Here is a 13,987-nt window from a genome sequence, read left to right on the forward strand (position 1 = left end):
GTGAAGAATGAGAGGAAGCTCTTGAGATGATCAGTTTTATGCAGAACTAGGATGGAATCTCGAAGTCCTCACACAGCTCAGATTCAGTCTTGCAGCACAGCCCAGGTCTAAAAGTAGGTATAACAGCAAAGACAACTTTGACAGGTATTATTGAAATATATAGTAGCAAGGTATGCGTGATCAGAAAGTGGTCAATTCTTGTCAGAAATATGTCTGCAGGTATGTTTAGAGTGGGTTTGCTGGTTCAGAGTGATATTCAGAGTCTCAATATGATGCAGAGTAGTATTCAGAAAAGGATTCAGTTTCAAAGGCGGTTTCAATCTCAAAGGCGGTTTCAATCTCAAAGGCGGTTTCAATCAAAAGGGTTCAGAGTATAGTATGTGCAGTCAGATATGTTCTCAGCAAGTGTTTGGTTCTTGTCGTAGATATGTTTGCAGGTAGGCGTTAGTGGGTTCTGTTGTATATGAGTGCAGTGCAATGTAGTGCAGGGTGTGCAGACGATGACAGGCAGCGTCACAAGTGACACGCAGACACCACTCTGACAGGGCTGGTCTGGAACAAGCCTAAAAGGCAAACAAAGAAGAAAAAAACAACACACGTTAAACACTTCCAAAAATAAGCAGCAACACACACAGCAACATAGGTTGGTTTTAGTGATGTATGATGAATTAAGTGAAGTGAACAAAGAAAACTAATACAAAATTCAGCACAGCAGTATATTATGCAGAGCAGGAGCATATTTTGTAGGCAGCTGAACATTCGATTGTAGTCATCTTTTATGGTTTAAAGAAAAAAACAGGACTTATGTGATGGTTGATTGTTATGGTTATGTGATATGATGGTTACTTTTAATAAAAAGAAAAAGTTTGTAGTTGTCAATGCCGATATGGTAGGCATTCTGCCATCAAGACAAGCAACCTGCAAGTCAACTAGCCTCCATAAGTTACAGTAGGTCTACACCAAATCAGTGAAGTAGCTATTTTTCTTCAACGTCAATAAAAACACAATTTACATGTTTGTGTAACCAAAAAAGTGTAAGCAAGCAGCATAGCTGGTCTAGCAGTAAAAATAATTAAGATGACATACCTGAAAAGTCTGCAGCACAGCAAGGGAAGACAGGATGGGAGATGGGAGTCTGAGTATTTCTGTGGCAAAGACTGCCGCACAAGGGAAGGTGGAGATGGAAAAAGTCTTTAAAAAGACTATTGCTTGCTGATTTGTTCAACTTCTTCTGCTGTGGTCTTATGCTCCTTCAATTTGAACCGGCAGATCTTGTCAGTCAGATGGACTCAGTTAGAGTTCATCTTGAATGTGCCTATTGATACTATGTTCCAACAAGCAGAAGACAAAAATAAAATAGTAAAAGATCAAATTATGTTTCAGCATTTCAAACGACTATCTTCTCCAATTTCACCAGTGTTACAATTTCTTTTTTCCTTTCCTATTTCACTTTTTTGTTTAGTTGAATGTTATGTTTGTCTGTGGACTTAAATTGGTAAAATATGTCTTGTCTTCACCATGGGATAGTGAGAAACGTAATTTCGATCTCTTTGTATGTCTGGAACATGTGAAGAAATTGACAATAAAGCTGACTTTGACTTTGACTTTGACTTTGAGCAACCACCACAACTAACCTAGCAACAGCATGGCAACCACCACAATAATGTCAACCTAGCAACCACCATAACAACTTCACCCATTCCAACTGTCAGTTGTCATCAGCTATGTCTCCAGACAGCTATATTAAACCACCACCTACTTAGCAACCAACATATCAACTGACATGATTAACCTAGCAACCAGCATAACAACCACCATAAGTACCCTAGCAACAACCTAGCAACCACCTAATGTACCCAAGCAAAAGCCTAGCAACCATTCTCGAAATGACAACCTAGCAACCAACATAACAACCAACATGATTAAGCCTGTCTGAAGTAGCATCAACTTTAACATGAGGCTGAAGCTATTCTACTAACCCGAGTTAACCGCATCTGCTTCTTGTTCACTTAAACCAGACTTAAATCAGCTGGAATATCTGCTTGTGCATGAGTTCAACATTAGAGCTGTATAGATGATTTAGGAAGACCTGATTTACTGTTGTAAAATTAATTAATTTCTCAAGCTCTGTAATATGTAATCTGAATGGCTGCTTTTTAAACAGTGAAGTAATAATTTGAGTGACTTGTAAATACACTAAAGAAGTCTGGTTTTGGAATTAGAAACTACAAAGAAATGTCCTTGAATGACTTGAAAGAGTCTGAGTCATTAATGAAGAAGTCAGAGAACGTTTTTAACCCATGAGACGCCCAGTTAACATTACGTCATGGTTGAGTAATGGGTGGTAAGGACAGGCCCTCTGCATATGAGGTGTTGGAATTTAGGAATGAAAGGCACTCACATGCCCAACAGATGGCACGTCAGTGACACAACAACGGATGTCACCCAAAATCCCCTTTGTCATCACACATGTCCTGACATGTTGTAGTTGTTTGAATACGAACAACACTTAGCTTTTATCTAATTTAATTAGTACAACAGAGAAAATTATTGTGTGGCGGTCAGTGTTGATATTGTGGCAGGAAACACTGCAATGTCATCAGACAGCTGCATCACTAAAGGTCACACAGGAGGATTTGTTTTAGTTGTTTGAATACGAACAACACAATCTTTCCATTAGTAATCAGTAGCTTTACTGAGGGGATGTCACCCAAAATCCCCTGTGTCATCTCACGTGTCATGACATGTTGTAGTTGTTTGAATACGAACAACACAATCTTTCCATTAGTAATCAGTAGCTTTATTGAGGGGCTTTCTACTTACTAATGGAAAGATTGGAAATGTGATATATATATATATATATATATGACTTTGACTTAGTTGTAGTTTGACTCAGAGGAACTTGATTTCCCTTGTATTGTGTTGAGCTATTTGTTCTCTTTTTTCCCATCATTTACGGCTGCTGAACTGTGATCTCTGGTCTGCCCCTCAGCGGCCTGTGAAGTCATTGAGCAACAGCTTGGACTCAGGAGCAAGAGTCCACCCAGAGAGCCCGCTGAACCCCAAGTCCGTACGCCTAAAGGCCCCAGCATTGCCCTGCCCATCTCTAAAGCACCTGCTGCGCCACCTCTGGTAATGCAACCCCCCATAACACACACTCACACACCCACACATGATGTAAGCATCATTCAAGAACAGTCATTCAGTGTTACCCATTCACAATCCACATCTTCCATCTATTTTAGGAACATATTCCCCAACTAGCTAATCATGCTTAATTACCAGGGTGCAATCAGTCAATTAAAATTGAAACATCTAGGTCTTCCACTCTGAGCACATGTTTTCTGGTCTCAGCCCGAAGAAGAGGAGCAGGAGCCTGAGAAGAAGATCCCTCGCTTCCAGCTGTCCTCCCTCAACCCCCAGGAGCGCATCGACTACAGCGCCCTTATAGAGGAGCTGGGTATGTCCTCTTAGCATCTCAAGTTTATCTGTATTTTTCAGAAACATGACATGAAAATCTATTGTAGCAGTTAGTGATGGGGACGAGACCGCCTATGCCGAGTCCGAGTCAAGACCGAGTCTTTGAAGGGTCGAGACCGAGTCGAGACAGAGTCTGTTGGTTTCCAAATACAGTCGAGTCCGAGTCAAGACCGAGTCTTTGAGGAAGCAAGTCCGAGTCGAGACCGAGTCCTTTAGGATTCGAGACCGAGTCGAGACCAAGACCATAAAAACATGTCAGTTTTCATATTTATAATTTAATATCACCCCAGTTAATAATCAACCATTAGGCCTACAGACTAAGCTAGATTGGGAATTGTTTACAGGAGCAGTCTTAACGTCTTAATATGGACGTTGCATGACCGTGGCATTTCGCAATTCAAAATGTATTGCTCTTTTATTGTTTAGCCTTACATTGTTTAATAGGTGAGTTTATATACATTGTTTAATAGGTGGGTTTATATACATTGTTTAATATGTGAGTTTATATACATTGTTTATATAGGTGAGTGTATTGTGAACCCTGAATCGTGCATCAAACTGAATTCTGAATTGACTATTGTTACACCCCTATCCACTAAAATTAGAAATGAAAGGCAGAAGTGACAGTGATCAATGTGTTTGATCTTCCTACACCCTCAACCGCGCATTTCTCCTCTGATCTTTTTCATGCTATAGGTGGTGTGGTGCTGGAACGCCAGAGTTTCGATCTCAGCTGCACACACATAATTGTAGGTCATCCGCTGCGTAACGAGAAGTACCTGGCAGCCATGGCAGCGGGGAAGTGGATCCTCCACCGCTCATACCTAGAGGCGTGCCGAGCAGAGGGACGCTTCATTCAGGTTAGTAAGTGGGAGAGGAACAGAGATGAGTTTGATTGGTATACACATTTGAGTATGTGTTATGTGAAGTGAAAGCCAATACTCTCACCATTGGCAGTGCTCAGTCCGAGGGGCGGGATAAACGGTTGTCTTTCAAATTCCCTCTGCACGCAATTGGATCGTGCTACAACTCATGAGTCCCATGTGTTTTCCCACCAGCTGAGCTAGTTTGCTAGTTGATTAAACTTTTGGCAACTTAAAAAAAAAAAAGCTTAAGTCGTGCTGTTCACCAGCAGCAGCATCCACCTTCTTTGTTTTCAAGTAGCAGGGAATTCAAGCGGAACCGTCGCAACTCTGCCGTCAGTTTGTTAAGCCCGTCCAACGACCATACACAATGTGATTGGCCTGACCGAAGTTTGGTTTTTCCAGCTCGCAAGCCAACGGAGAGTTGCTAGAGTACCCTGGCTGCAAATTGCATTAGCTGCCGCTAGGGTGCGTCTAGATTTCTAGGCTAGTGCGGTGTCCCATCCGGGGGGAGTCTATGACTGTCATCCACTTGGCACCACAGACCCGATCATGTATGCTTCTGTGTTGCTGTGAGTTTACAGATTGATGTGTGTGTGTGTGTGTGTGTGTGTTTTGCAGGAGGATGAGTATGAGTGGGGTAGCAGCTCCATTCTGGATGCGTTGCCCTCCATCCCCTCCCAGCAGAGGAGGCTGGCCGTCTCTGCCATGCGTTGGAGGAGAGCCCTGCAAGATACAGATGGCACGGAGGTACATACACCACCAGTATAGACGGGTGAAAAGTGCACCTACATAATTTATTCTATGACTTACTAATGAAGTGACGTGCCAAAAGCTAGAAATATGCCAGAGCAGCATTGATTTACTTTTTTAATTAATAAAAAAATACTACCCTAACTTTAAGTTGTGTATTTGTTGGGTAAAGTCCTTTGTGTTTGTATTTGCGTTCAGGGTGCGTTCAGTGGTTGGGTCGTGATGCTGAACATTGACCAGACGAGAGAGGCCGGCTTCAGGAGGCTGCTACAATCTGGAGGGGCCAAGGTTAGATCCCCATCTGAGTCTCTTGTAAATGCAGCTGAATCTGTCTGTCTACTATGGAGTTTTCTCATTTGTCTTTTTGCCTATCCTCTATTTAGCTTTTGCCTAAATTCATGAAGTGTGTCAACAACATCCTTACATGGCCATCGGACCAAAGACAGATCCCCTGTTGGGTGCCATTCCAACATATCATTTGTTGTGTCAGTGTGCCAGACATCTATGGACGCAGTGCTCGCCAATTCAAACTTGACCAAAACAAACCATGACAAAATTATGCCACTGCTTCCACAATTTCTTGGATAATAGTTAAAGACACTATTCAATTCAATTTTCAATTAAATTTTATTTGGAGAGTGACAGCAGCAAGGAAAAACTCTTACACTATGTAACATTCTTGTTATTTAGTTCTTTAAAAGTTTGATGGCGGGTCTCTTTCATGGGGGATAAGGGGTTAATCCGTGACAGTCTCAGTATTTCATTGCTTGCCATCACTGAGCATAATACTAAGTTATTTCCACTATTTTCATGCTTTATCATCACTAAATTCTCCCTGATCTACATTCCAGACTTCTGGAAACAATGTCCAAAATGGTGCATTATGAAGAATAAAATTCATATTATGGAGCTTCATAGTCAAAAATGTTATTTCATTAAAAGAAAGAACAAATATATATCTTTATCTGGTATAAATCCCATTAGGATCATCAAGTGCCCACATGGTCATTTGGGGGTCCAAATATGGGGTTCCAAAAGAGTCACCTCTGCCGGAGAGGGTTTTTGGACCCCCATAAAACCCCCACCAGTGGTACCATACCCTTCAAATTCATTTTGGCAAGAGCAAGGTTCCCACATATAACAAATAATCCTGTTTAGAATAAATATGATCATTCCTTGTGGTGCTAAGGCCACCCAAAAAGTGAAAAATCACACATGCCGTCAACATTTTTTAGGACTTTGGTGACCCACCTCTCACCCAAACAGTAAGGAATGTTGATTCTGCCTCCAGAATTGTGTAGTACAGGCTACAGACCAGATTTCGGACCAGACCGGCCCCTCATTCGATAACGCACACATTTTCGGTCTTTTTGGTCTCTTGAATGTGTATACCCACTGTGTAACTCTTTAAAACCACATACCTTAAGCCATGCAATGAGTTAACGGGAATCAGTAGGAGTGGACACATAAATACTTCCAAAAAGTGTAATTTATTAACACTACAAAAAAGTATACTCCACCACAGTAATGGATCTTTAAGCAGAATTCATCCTATTCGGTGTACCTATGTGTTTCAGGGAGGAAGAGAAAGAATATAAATCAGAAATGATGGATCAGATCTATGCTAACTCTTCCAAGAGTAATACTCAATAAATTGTGAACTTACCCAGTCCCCAAAAGGATGAATGTAGCTGAACTCCTCAATGAACTTTGAACTCTGTGTATGTATGTTTGAGAGAGAGAGCGAGAGATTTAATTATTGGTCAGTCTTCAAGATAAAAATAGCAGTGTAGAAACTGAAAACCTAAGAGGGATGATGATACATGAATGAGGGAGAGAGAAAGAGAAATAATAGACATAGTTGATTGATTTGATTATCAGTGTTTTCCAAACAAAGCAGTGCTGATTTATGAAGGCCTGTGAACTCCTTGAGCAAATCCTTAAAAAAGAAGACATCATCCTGTATGTGTGCGACCAATAGAAAGAGAATGAGAGAATCATCTGTGTCTTTTGCATTACATTACATGAACTTACCAAGGAAAAGGGATGCAAGTCATCCCCTGAAGAACTCCTCCTACAACAAACAAGTGAAGGCATCCTATGTGTGTGTGTGAGAGAGATGGAGAGAGAGAGAAAGAGAGAGAGAGAATAGTCAGTGTTAAAGTGTTGGAATCCTGTCAAAGAGGAGAGGTTCAGGCTTGTAGGAATCATAAGACAACTGTTACATTGCAATGAATATTTTCACAATCAATGATAATCAATTAAAGTTCCTCTCACTGTATTACCTTACAAGAGCAGCTTTCTGTGATTCACTCTTCTCAGCCACCGTATCTATGACTGTGTCTGTGTCCAATGCCATGAGGATGTCTTTCTCAGTGGCCATCAACATAAAGGCCTCCAGCTTGCTTGCTGACAGGTTGCTCCTAAGTCTGCTTTTGATTAACTTGAGGGTAGAGAATGTTCTTTCACAGGCCACCTGGGTCAGGGAAAGGGTCAGCAAGAACTTATAAGCAAGCCCAAGGAGATGATGGGCATCTGAGAGCATGTTGAGCCGCTTGAGAATCTGATAGCAGCACAGTGGGCAATTTTTACAGGAGGCACAGGTTTTATCCACAATATCTGTTTCCTCTTCTTGTCCTTCAGCTCCATCTTCCACTGTTCTGGTCATGTAATCCTCAAGATGGGATGCTTTCAGTCTGTTCCACTGTCCTGCTAAACATTTCAGCTCTGATTGAAGATTGTCCACTGTTGCACTACTGTCGAATTTCACCAGACATCTGCTCAAGACCAAAGCATTGTTGGGAAGAGTAGTTGTCCGAATCTGTTCAAAGCTCCTCGGGTCCAACCATGCCAAATCGGCGAAAAGAGTGCCATGTGTCAAAAACCTTCTATGAATGGCCTCAAGAGCAGTGTCTAGAATTCTATTGTGGACATTGACTTCAAATGCTCTCTCAGCATCCATTAGAGGCTCATCTTGAGCCATTTCTCCCACTCTGTTTTTTTTTTCTTTCCTCTTTTCTGTGGCAATGCACTCTCAACTTCAACATCAGTTTCTTCCTCTCTTTTCTCAATATTCTCATTTGTCCATTGCACAAAGGTGTCTGCAGCTGCTTTCACACTTTTAAAATCTCTGGTAAGGCTTTTCAGGCCCTCTTGCGTGGCAATCACCATACGATGGGCCGAAAGGATATCAATGCCTTCTGTCTGGAGGTATTTAGACAGGGGTGTTGTTAGCTCAAATACTCTCAGGAATATCTGAGCTGTTAATATGGTCTCATATTTCAAGAGACCCTCTTTATAACCACATGCTTTGGCACGTACAGTAACTTTTTCATGATCTTTGCGTTCTATGGCTGCCAGTGTCAGGACCGCATCTGTGAACAAACCATTCTGTGGTTTCCCAAAATGTCCAAACACTTTTTTGAGAGCATTTTTGGGTCACCACCTTGTCTCCCCAATTGGAGAGAGGCGTCTGTGGCTTTTATCTTGTGATTGGTTCTCCCACAGACTGACCCTTTGATAGGAGTCCTTAATGAAGACTGCAATGTCATTCAGTAGACTGAACAGTGATCCACTTTCAATTACAATTTGCGTTGTGTCAGACAGCACAAGATTCAGAACATGTGCATAGCACCAGACATGGACATGAGTGGGTGACTGAGAGGTCATCGGTGCTGAAAATCCTTTATAACGGCCTTGCATATTTGCCGCCCCATCTGTGGAATTTCCTATGCACATGTCTTTGTTTAGCTTCAGATGGTCCAAGACATCTGTGATCAAGTTCAAAAAGTATTGCCCAGTGGATGCCTCACACCTCACTAAGGCAACAAGCCTCTCGTGTACAGTGTCAGTAACATATCTTAAAATGATTGAACACTGATCATGAGAGGTGATGTACTGTGTAGTGTCCAGCTGAATGGAGAACATTCCAGCTTCCTGTACTTCAATTGAAATGCAGTTTTGAATGAGATTTCCAATTGTATCAATAACTGTAGTTTTAGAGAGCAGGGTGATAAGAGAACCTCGACCTCGTGTTCCACTGGATTTGTGTATTTGTTTGCTCTTTTCAGTACAATTGTCAAGGTGTTCTTTTAGGCAGACATCATATTTTCCTAATAAAAGGATGAGCTCCAAAAAGTTCCCATGGTCAATTGTGTCATCACTCAGTGTGTAGGCTGTCTCATGTTCTTTATGCCTGTAGCTCAGCCCCCTCCTCCCTATCACTTTAACCACATCCACGACACGCTCCAATACCCGACGTCTCTTTCTGACCTGTTCCCTATGAGCAGACAGCTGATTACCAGCAAATATGCTGCTGATATCTGCATTGGAGCACCTTAGTGAAAAAGCTGCGCCACAGATTCGGTGTGCACTACTCTTTTCATGCTCTTCTGCGCGCTGGTGCACATGCCTCCAATCAGACATTCCAGTAATAAATATGCTTGTGTCACTGATCTTCCCAAAAGCCATACACACAAAACAAAACAATGCGTGACGTCTATCACAATATGTGAGCCACCTACTGTTTGTTCCATTTTTACTGGTGAATACCCTTTGCACTACTGGATTTTTGGCATTTTGTTGTGGGTGGTGATCCAAAAATCTCTGTAACATGGAAGGCTCAGGACGGGCAAAGTAATCTGTCCTCCTGCTCTCTGCTCTCCTCACTCTCGTCGACTCTCTCCTCACTTTCGCAGATAGGCCTACTCTCCTCTCTTTCACTGACACATTCCTCTCTCTCGCCGACTCTCTCTTGACTCTCACTAACACAGCAGTCAGGTCCACAAGTATTGGATTCTCTGTTTAACAGACACACAGCTGCAATGGCATAACATGTCAATGAACAAAATGATGCCATTTTAAAAAGAGTGATTTTCTTTCACTATAGCCTAGGCTACATTGTCTTTAGCCAGCCTAACCCTAGGCTACATAAAAACTTCACCAAACTCATTTTTTTCCAGACCTAAAAAGTAGCCTTCCCCAAGTAGGCTAGCCTCACCCCACAGAGTAGCAGCAGGCAGTTGCAGAGTTATAAATATCTGCGTATACAGGCATTACTAGTAAACTAACTAAAATACAAACTAACCTGGACATAAAACATTAGCCCAAAAAATGTTATTGACATTTTATCATTTTATCAGATGCACCAAGGGGTTGGGTTGCTTTACTCATTACAAGTGTTCTGAAAGCAGTCCAGCTGCTGGACTGCTTTCAGAACACTTGGCTTACCGCAAGTTTTACTGCATGTCCCTGTTCAATGTCGTCACCGCCACCACTGTCATCGGCCACCACAGCTGATGAAGGCCCTGCCGTGGCAAACATATCAGAAATTTTTGCGCATTTGGCTGCATTGGCTTGAAGAGCCAGCTTCTTTTTGTCTTGCAGTTTCTCTGCACCTCCTTTCCGTTTTCTCTCCATCTTCGAAAATCCTAACACATTACGTTACCGGCGCAAAAGAGGGGAAGTGGGCGAGATGAGCCTTGTCTACGTCAGTGAAGAAAATAACCTATGGGCCGCAGAGCGTGTGTCAAGGGCCGATGGTTATAATACAAACTCTTGCGCTGACTATTTTTTTTTTTTTTTAATGCATTACGCTGGCAGGACCAAAGTGAAAGGGCTTGGTGCTTAACGATGTGATTGGGCCAGCCCAATGTCAATCGGGCCGCTGATCAACTGTTTGGATGTATGGGCCGATCAGAAATAATATATAAAAAAGTGTCAGACTCGAGACTGGCGGCCCAAATAGCACCACGGCCCACCGGGAAAATGCCTGGTATGCCAGATGGCCAGTCCGCCCATGATGGCACCCGAAATTCAAATGGACGCCACGGGCAAACCGTTTGAGCTGAAACTTCAGATTCCCTCGTTTGGTAACATAAGACATATTTTCACCACTTTTCAGCAAAATCTGCCATTGTACCACCATGTACATGATACCCCGATTTTGGCTGTTTTCACTTGGAATGATCCATTACATAACTTTTAGAACATTTTGTTGCCCCTGTCACAACATTTTTGAAACGTGTTGCTGGTATGAAATTCAAAATGCATCTGTATTTTCTTGAAATAGTCAAATTTGTCGTTTTCACCTATGTCCTTTTTGTCCTTTATATGGTTTTACGAGATTTGCAGATTGCCAGATTCTGTTTTAATTAGCATTTTACACCATGTCTAAACTTTTTTCTGTCTTGGGGTTGTAAAACAAACACTTTTGCTGTTTGCTCTTACTCTTTTTGTTCTTTACTCTCCCTCTGTTCCGCAGGTAGTGGCTAGCCCCTCTCCCTCACTGTACAGGGGAACCACACACCTCTTTGCAGATTTCAGTCGGCTGAAGCCTGGGGATTTCCGCGTGGATGTGAGCGAGGCCCAAGCCCACGGAGTCTGCTGCCTGAAGCCCGAGTACATTGCAGACTACCTCATGCAGGTGGGTACAGGAGGTGTAAATCCCACATGGAAGTGTAAATATGGATTAGGGATGCAGTTAATTTCGTCACATTTCTGACTTTTATAGTCATTTCATCCTCATTGACTATGCCACTGCTGGTTTGTGGGTGTGCATAGTGCATGAGGGGCACAGAAATTCTGATTGGTGAGCTTCTCAGTTGGTCGGGGGGGTGCTGTGCTTTTTATACCGGGCGTGCTCACCAATCAGGGGTGGCACAAATTGAGTCATTTGGAATATTGAACTGAATCAGCTCATTGACATTCAAACATCATATCGCAAATGCAATGTCTGTCATTAAAAAAAATCGCAATTACCGGTAGATATTTTCCATTAATTGTGCAGCCTTACTATGGATGGATTGCATTACGAAAATAGATACTCTAACACACCTTATGGCGGCCTTACATTGTACGATTTTGGTCTGTTTTCACAGTCGGCGACTAAATTTCCGGACAGAAATCACGGGAAATCGCGGCGCGCTCCCGTCAACTAGATCGTTAAGTGTAAGGTGCCAATCTTAGCGGTTTTAAGTCAGTCGGAGTCAGTCCTTTTCTAGTTTTGCCATTACGACAATATCAAATATGTTTGATATTATCGCAAGTCTGTCTAGTCGTGGCTCATGCAAATAGTGACGTGAACTATAAAAACCAATAGTGACCTCTCCCTCTCCAACACCAAACAGGAAGGGGACATCTGTAGCCTATATGATTATTTGTTATTCTTATAATACTGTATTTGTCATTTCTTATACATATTTAGTCGGCTCTTCCACGTGACCGAACAACTCTATCGGTTAGGGATGTCACGCATGAAACAATGCTGCAGAAACACGAAAATACGACTTTGAGACTATCATTTCAGTTCATGTTTAAAGGAATCTAGTTGCAGTCTTGTAAATAGTGACCCTGCAAGATCCCTAGTCATTGCAAAATCATAGTCTGTGACTTAAAACTCTACTACTTGTCTTTAGATGTGAGAGGGTCTGAGACTGTAGTCTTTCAAAAATCTTTTCCAAATCTTTGCAAATCTTTCCAAAGTCTGTCAGTGTAAGGAGGGCTTTATGTGCAATTTTGGGAACTCTAAGATGAATAGAACTGAAATAGATGGCGAAAACTCATGGAAACGCACAATCTGGACATTTTATCATAACGGCTATTGATGGTTGCCGCTTAGGGTCGAATCAGTGACGCATGCACGTCAGGTCAAATCCAAGCCATTTATTTTCGTGGGTTTATCACTAGGTGGCAGTCTCGCCAGGTCTCGCTATGTCACTTCCCCTAAACTTAACTTTACAGGCAACACTTCTCAGGTACTGAAGGGGAAAATGAAAAAGTTGCCGCAGGTGCGTTTTCGCCAGACAATGCTGGATGAGTCCACCTTTCTACTAAGGGGAGACCACACGCCAGGTCAAAAACATTAGAAAGAGTGACTGACCACCGTGCTGAGGAGGGAGTTCCATCTCCACCACGGGCCGGGCCAAGCGGAGTGGGTGATGGGCCGAGTCGCACTTGCAAGAGGGCACGTCTGAAGTTAGCTGTGACAGACTAGCGTAACATTACTGGTTTTCATAGTTTTAACCACTAAGCTTGTCTACCTTAGGCCTACTAAATTGTTTAGTTAACATCTTGTCATTTCACGTTTTTTCCAGCCGTTCACCTGAATAGCCTGGATACTAGATTCTCTGACTTCGCAGAGAGTCTGGCTTAGATTCATAGGCAAAAGTTTATTTGCGGGTGTGAGGGCACAGTTTGAGGTTTAAAATCATTGGAGGTCCTCTGAACCGCTTTGAACCAATCACTAACAACCGGCGTTTCGTCATACAGAGAGAAGTTTGTCTGAAGTCTGAGGTCTCTTGATGACTTAACCCCTACTGGCATCACGCCCAGTGTAGGAATTCCACGGTGGCCACGTCGTTGCCCCTTTGGTTGGCTGTGATGCCCCTTTGAAAATCAGAGGTTTAGAGGCCACTGTGGCCTTGGTGCCCCCTTCTTTCAATATTCTGCTTTGCGTCCGACTAATAGCGATTTTTATTTAGCCTATGACCTGTCAAAATAATCTTAGCATTCACAGCGCATATTAATTTAGTCTTTTACGCAGTGGAGAAAGTGACAGCGCATGGCAAGAAAGAAAGTGCGTCCAAATTCACCCATTCTTCTCAGTTGAACTACTCCCGATGAAGCCTACTCATCACACAGACATCACAAGTATCACATCACGTGATAGAAGAGCTTTTTCTCAGCTTTTAAATGATGTTAGCCGCTAATTGCTGTGGTGAACGGTTCGCGAGAAAAGTAAATAATATGATTCAATTTAATCATAAATTCTACATAAGGTTCTGTGCCCATCTCCCTATCCATTCATCTCGGTGGAATACTTCACGAACCCTTTGTTCGACACATGACAAACCATATATCAGAATAAACAGCAGACCTTACCAAACACAAAG

General features: G+C 42.4%; 2 protein-coding genes and 1 long non-coding RNA gene across 3 annotated transcripts in view; 1 reads left to right on the forward strand and 2 right to left on the reverse strand.

Annotated features, from left to right (window-relative positions):
• topbp1 (DNA topoisomerase II binding protein 1) overlaps window positions 1-13,987 on the forward strand; it is a 72,176-nt gene that overhangs the window by 55,382 nt on the left and 2,807 nt on the right. Inside the window, exons 22-27 of the mRNA XM_042067545.1 lie at window positions 2,993-3,132; window positions 3,355-3,460; window positions 4,177-4,340; window positions 4,965-5,093; window positions 5,295-5,384; window positions 11,359-11,520. Of these exons, the coding sequence (XP_041923479.1) occupies window positions 2,993-3,132; window positions 3,355-3,460; window positions 4,177-4,340; window positions 4,965-5,093; window positions 5,295-5,384; window positions 11,359-11,520 (791 nt within the window). The remainder of the gene's footprint in view (window positions 1-2,992; window positions 3,133-3,354; window positions 3,461-4,176; window positions 4,341-4,964; window positions 5,094-5,294; window positions 5,385-11,358; window positions 11,521-13,987) is intronic.
• Window positions 20-1,212, reverse strand: LOC121688151. Its single transcript, XR_006024517.1, has 2 exons — window positions 1,087-1,212; window positions 20-563 (listed from the first exon to the last, which is right to left on the reverse strand). It is a non-coding gene; the product is annotated as an uncharacterized LOC121688151 (long non-coding RNA).
• LOC121688149 lies at window positions 6,614-9,128 on the reverse strand. The gene is made up of 4 exons (XM_042067546.1): window positions 7,382-9,128; window positions 7,131-7,194; window positions 6,763-6,813; window positions 6,614-6,660 (listed from the first exon to the last, which is right to left on the reverse strand). The coding sequence occupies exons 1-4, from the start codon at window positions 8,077-8,079 to the stop codon at window positions 6,643-6,645; spliced, it is 831 nt and encodes a 276-aa protein (XP_041923480.1). The 5' UTR covers window positions 8,080-9,128; the 3' UTR covers window positions 6,614-6,642.

Source organism: Alosa sapidissima, chromosome 17 (assembly GCF_018492685.1).
Source record: "Alosa sapidissima isolate fAloSap1 chromosome 17, fAloSap1.pri, whole genome shotgun sequence".
NCBI classification, from domain to species: Eukaryota; Metazoa; Chordata; class Actinopteri; order Clupeiformes; family Clupeidae; genus Alosa; species Alosa sapidissima.